This window comes from Engraulis encrasicolus, chromosome 16, assembly GCF_034702125.1.
Source record: "Engraulis encrasicolus isolate BLACKSEA-1 chromosome 16, IST_EnEncr_1.0, whole genome shotgun sequence".
Lineage (NCBI taxonomy): Eukaryota > Metazoa > Chordata > Actinopteri > Clupeiformes > Engraulidae > Engraulis > Engraulis encrasicolus.
The window spans coordinates 44,770,512-44,775,511 of record NC_085872.1 but is presented as its reverse complement, the minus strand read 5'-3'; the positions used below and the strand labels follow the sequence as shown (position 1 = coordinate 44,775,511).

The following is a 5,000-nucleotide window of genomic DNA, read 5'->3' as shown; positions in this document are numbered from 1 at the left end:
GCAAGCGGAAGGCCCGTGATGCAGTAGTTTGGCTCTTCCAAAGCACCGAAAGAAAACAACCTGGTTCACTCCTGAACCAGCTTCTTATAGGCCCCAGTTAAGTAAAATGTAAATCATCTAATAGAAGAACAAGCTCCGTAGCCCTTAATGCGTACCGTACCATCTGAGGCATGCTGTAATAGTCAGGAAAGGTTACCATAGTACTACACTTCTATAACATAACACAGGGCCTTTAGAAATGCATTACAACTCGGTCATTGCCATTCTGGTAACAACAAATTTATGACGCCGTGTTTTAATGGGTTAGACCTCCTCTGGATTTCACAGAATTCCAAACCACATCCAACGGCGAAGGTAACATTCACTGACACTATCCTCAGTCCTCTCTCTACTTCCTCATGGCTGGGAATACAGTTCCGTGGGAAGAGAGAGAGAGAGAGAGAGAGAGAGAGAGAGAGAGAGAGAGAGAGAGAGAGAGAGAGAGAGAGAGAGAGAGAGAGAGAGAGAGAGAGAGAGAACAATATCTCAGTAATGACCTTTCCTCATGAATAAGCTGACGCCAGTGTTTTCAGATGCCTTTCTGAGCAGATGTGAGCTTGCTTTTGAACGCAGGGTAGTTCCGGTGGTTGGGGAAATTGTTTGTAATTATAATTATGAAAAGTAGGCCTACTGCTATTCATTCATTCGTTTCCACTAATAGTGAGCATGATGCCATTTCAACGGGGGTAAATAGCCTAACGTGCGTGTTTAATAAAATGCACGCAGCGAATTTTGGACACCTCGTGGGGGGATATCCTAGCCCTAACCACTGGGATGTCTTTAGTCTTTGGTATGCTGTCTGGAAACGGGGAAAACACAAAAGCACTGCACGGCTGGCTTAGGGAAAATTGCACCAAAAACAAGTGCTGGAATGCCAAACAATGGATAACCCGCGGCTACTAGTAGTGACAGCGAGCGGAGTCAGTCAGAGATAAATGTCCTAATCGCGGCGATTTCAGCGATTCGAAGCCTGCGGTCTCATGCCTTGTGGATGGGAGTGGGGAGACCCTCTCCCGGGCGGCAAGGGAGATTGTTGGGGAGTGCAGATGGGTGGCTCTACTGCGGAATAAAAATTGACCTCTTTCACTGGATGGTAGCCTATCCCCCCGTGTGATGATACGATATTCACCACTGCTGCACAACCTGCTACCAGCTTTTTACGCAGGCTGGTTTAACTTGCTGATATGAATCCATCGCATTTCACATATTCAAATGAAGTGCCATGATGACACCGTAAAGTCCAGATAGACTATGGTGTTATCTTTTCTTAAATGAGATGCACAAGAGTCAGCCAGCATTTTAAATTATGCGCGAAACAGTCACACCATTAATGAGGATGAGGGTGAACCTGTGCCTCTTTCACACTTGTGTCATACCAGCCGCGCACAGACTAGGACATTTTAGCCCGCAATCTGCCCACTTCTTGGCATCTACCGCTGTGAAATTCTAGCCTCGGTGTCAAAGCCAAGCCAGGTGGAGGTGGTGAGATAGACAGAGAGGGCAAACTGCTCAGTTGGATAGCCATTTACTTTCGGTGTTTACAAGGTCGGCTCATTCGGCACACTAGTAATTTTCCACTTCCCATTCCCCAGTCGGAGGGAGGACACCGCTAACTTCACACACAGGCACAGCGACACTTTGCAGAGCCTAACCAAAGACATTTAACCATGTACACAGTACACATTTGCAGTGTTAACTGTTAAACACTGGGAGAGTCGATTTAACATCTTACACAGTGCATGTGGTCCAAGAGCACTATCTAAGTGTTGAATTAACACTGCATTATTTACTGTGTAGTGGTGGCGCCTGAAAATAAAGTGGCTCAAAGTAACGCCTGATTAACCATGACATAAGCTGTGTCATTTAAGGCCCTCTGCGTTGCGTGGTGGATCTCTGGCGCACGGCATAGGGTTTGAGTATAGCCTATTTGAACTGCAACATGATGGGAGACTGGCCCCAGATTTGTGAATAGCCTCCTCAGACATGTGGCCTGCCCTGCGCTGTAGAAACGGGTGTTAATCAAGATGACAAACGTGCCGTTAATGCACCCTTGTTGACAGGCACCACTCCAGGCTAGTTTGTTTACAGCGAGCGGAGCGCTCCATTCCTGACGGGGCTCACAGTGCTCTTCTACTGATGGCATTAAGGATTAAGACCTGGATAACAGCCCAATTGCTGTCCGTAAATTCAAGCAGCTTTGTCGCCTAATCTTTGCTCGCATAATAATAATTACCCTACCCTCAGCCAGTGCAGAACACACAGGAGTTGTAATTGACAGTGATTCCACAGAGTTAGGTGACTACTAATGTAAAATCATGTGGCTAACAAATTCTCTGTAAACAACCATGAAAAGATAAAAACAGTGTTTGAGGCACTCCTTACTAAAGGTTTAAAAAACCTTTAGGCCTATTACACTGTGGACGCCCACGTTTTTTTTAATGAGCACCCTTTTTAATTGGATACATGACCCAGTGAAGCAGTCCTCTCTTTTTAGTTCACTGCAAACAACTTCAGCCTGTCAGACTCAGCAGTAGACAGGGGACGGACCGTGTGCATACCTTAAGTTCTTCAGCCTGTTCTCCTTTTTATTCAGCACCGTTGGCACGCAGTTGATGAGCTCCGTCCAGTCGGCGTGTAAACCACAACTCCAACCCGTGGAAAACCTCGAAAACAGCCAGGTTTCCTTCCTATTCGGCCGATAGCAGGTACACTTTTTCTGCCCGGGTCTGCAATCGCACGGCACCTCCAGTCTCACATTTTGCACCAGGTGCCTCCCGAAAGTGGTGCCCCCCGTTTTCTGGATGTGAAGAAACACAATCACATCGTCCCCCTTAATTTCGAAATCCACAGATCGCTCCAAGTCTCTGACGGGGAAATAGTATTTCTTCACGTAGTGTGGATCTGGAGTCGGATAGATATCCCCATCATCCTCCTCAACGATGTAGCCGTGCGGAGACCCAAAGTTCATCATCCCGGGCGCCACGTACTGATACAAAATCAGCATGAACAACACAGATCCGACAACGATGAACAAGAATTTACTGGTCCTCTCAACCATGTTCCTTCCAGTGTGGTTCATATGTTACCATTTCCCTGTTCAATTAGCTGAGGGTGCTGAAACGCTTCGTCTTGCACTGTCCCCATACATACAAGCGAATACGCAGCCAGTCAGCCAGAGGACCACACAGCTGAAGTGGAAATTCAGACTGACTATAACACTGAATTCAGTGCAGTACCTACACGAATTTGAATGGATCCAGTCCGGTGGTAGTCCGTTGACAGCTAAATATCCGTCCTGCGCTGTCTTACCGTCGCGTTTATGTGTTTAAAAGTGATCTCTGCATCAGCGCGGAGCGCAGAGAAGCGACACCCACTTTTTTCAACATGCTCTTTCCCCACTCGCTCAAAAACGCAAACGCCGAAAAGAAACTGGAGCAGGATTTTATGACGTTGGTTTACATACCACGCCCGCCCCACATCTCGCTATGACATGGGATGTGGTGCATAAGTCTCTCTGGAATCATAGCAAAAGCGGGGTTTTAACAAAACAAGGAAAATGTTTACGCGCAATGCAAAATGCAACATCAATGTTTATAATGCTTCATTAGATGTGTTATAGGCCGGTTATAATTTTCGACAGAAACTCATTGTCATAGCGTTGTTATTATCCTCTTTATAGGCATAACTAAGTCATGAATCAAAATAGCAATTTTTCATACCAAGACAGAAATCCAGAAGGTCTCTAGATTTCTGTTGGATAGGGATGCCGACATTGCCCGGGAAGGGAAATGTGTAGTAATTTCCGAGAACCACAAAACCAATCCAGTTCAGCGTGCCTTTGAACACCTTTCCACGGCTAGTGGGCAGCACTGAGAAGCACTTGTCTGCAACTTTCAACATTTGACTTGTGTGTTTTACCGGTGAGCTGGGTTCGTTTTCACTTGGGAATATGGAACCTCGTGTTTTGACTGGAGGCACTGCGTAATGAACATATTTGGCACGCACAACGAGTGCGCCGAGAATTCTTGGAATTTTTAGGACACCCGTGTGAATAAACATTTATTATTTCTAATTAAGGGTACGGCCTGTGAGATCCCAAAGCTGTTCTTGAGAACATTAACCACCCACGTTTGTGTGACTCAATGCTGAATGGCAATTTCAACATTTTCAGTCTATTCCGATTGTTTCCCCTCTGTTCATCTTCTTGCTCTGGATGAAATGGTATATCCAGGAAAATGTATGACATATTTTGGGGAACATGCCAACAAGTATTTCCTTCCGTGGTGCCTCCCTGCGCCCTCCATGCATAGGCTGCTACTGGCATTGTATGCCACGGTCAGACATCAACTATAATAAATATAAATAAATAAATACCTAGGCCTATTTATTCCGGAAATAAACACCATTCCTTTTCACCCATCGTCATGTGCTGAGCATGTTTTTTTTCTGCACTACCAGAAGATTCGAATGCATGTGTGTGAGAGTGTGAGAAATGACTCGTTAATATTCTTCGAGTGAGGAGATAAACACTCCCTCCAGAGTTAACAGAATTATTAAACAGCTTTATGCAAAGTTCTTCGCAGCCTAACAACCCCTACTACTTTCGATGCTCACTCTAAATCTTTCCCTCGTTTAGGCCCGCTCATCACCACAAACACCGCACCCGAACCCCGAGCTAATTAAGCCTGACAAATGTTGTTTGCAAGTTAGCCGCTCCAACACAACTAGTGCTGCTGCTGCTGCTACTGCTGGGGGAAGAAATCTGCATGTTTTTATTTACCATGCCTCGGCATTGGCTGCTAGAGGGAGGCTACACCCCAGGGCCGCCGACAGCTTGTGCTGCTGGGCCTGGGACAAAGTCATTTGAAAGGGCACCCAAACCAATAGGCTACATAGGCCTACAATGTAATGAAGACCCCAATCCCCCCCCCCACACACACTTCTCCCTGGGCCCGGGATAA

The 5,000-nt window shown here is 46.2% G+C and overlaps 1 protein-coding gene across 1 annotated transcript in view; it reads right to left on the bottom strand.

The window, feature by feature from the left end:
• Positions 1-3,430, bottom strand: part of LOC134466623 (heparan-sulfate 6-O-sulfotransferase 1-A-like) — a 47,472-nt gene extending 44,042 nt beyond the window's left edge. The window contains exon 1 of the mRNA XM_063220518.1: positions 2,598-3,430. Within this exon, the coding sequence (XP_063076588.1) occupies positions 2,598-3,118 (521 nt within the window). The 5' untranslated portion in view covers positions 3,119-3,430. The remainder of the gene's footprint in view (positions 1-2,597) is intronic.
• Between the last annotated feature and the right edge of the window lie 1,570 nt (positions 3,431-5,000).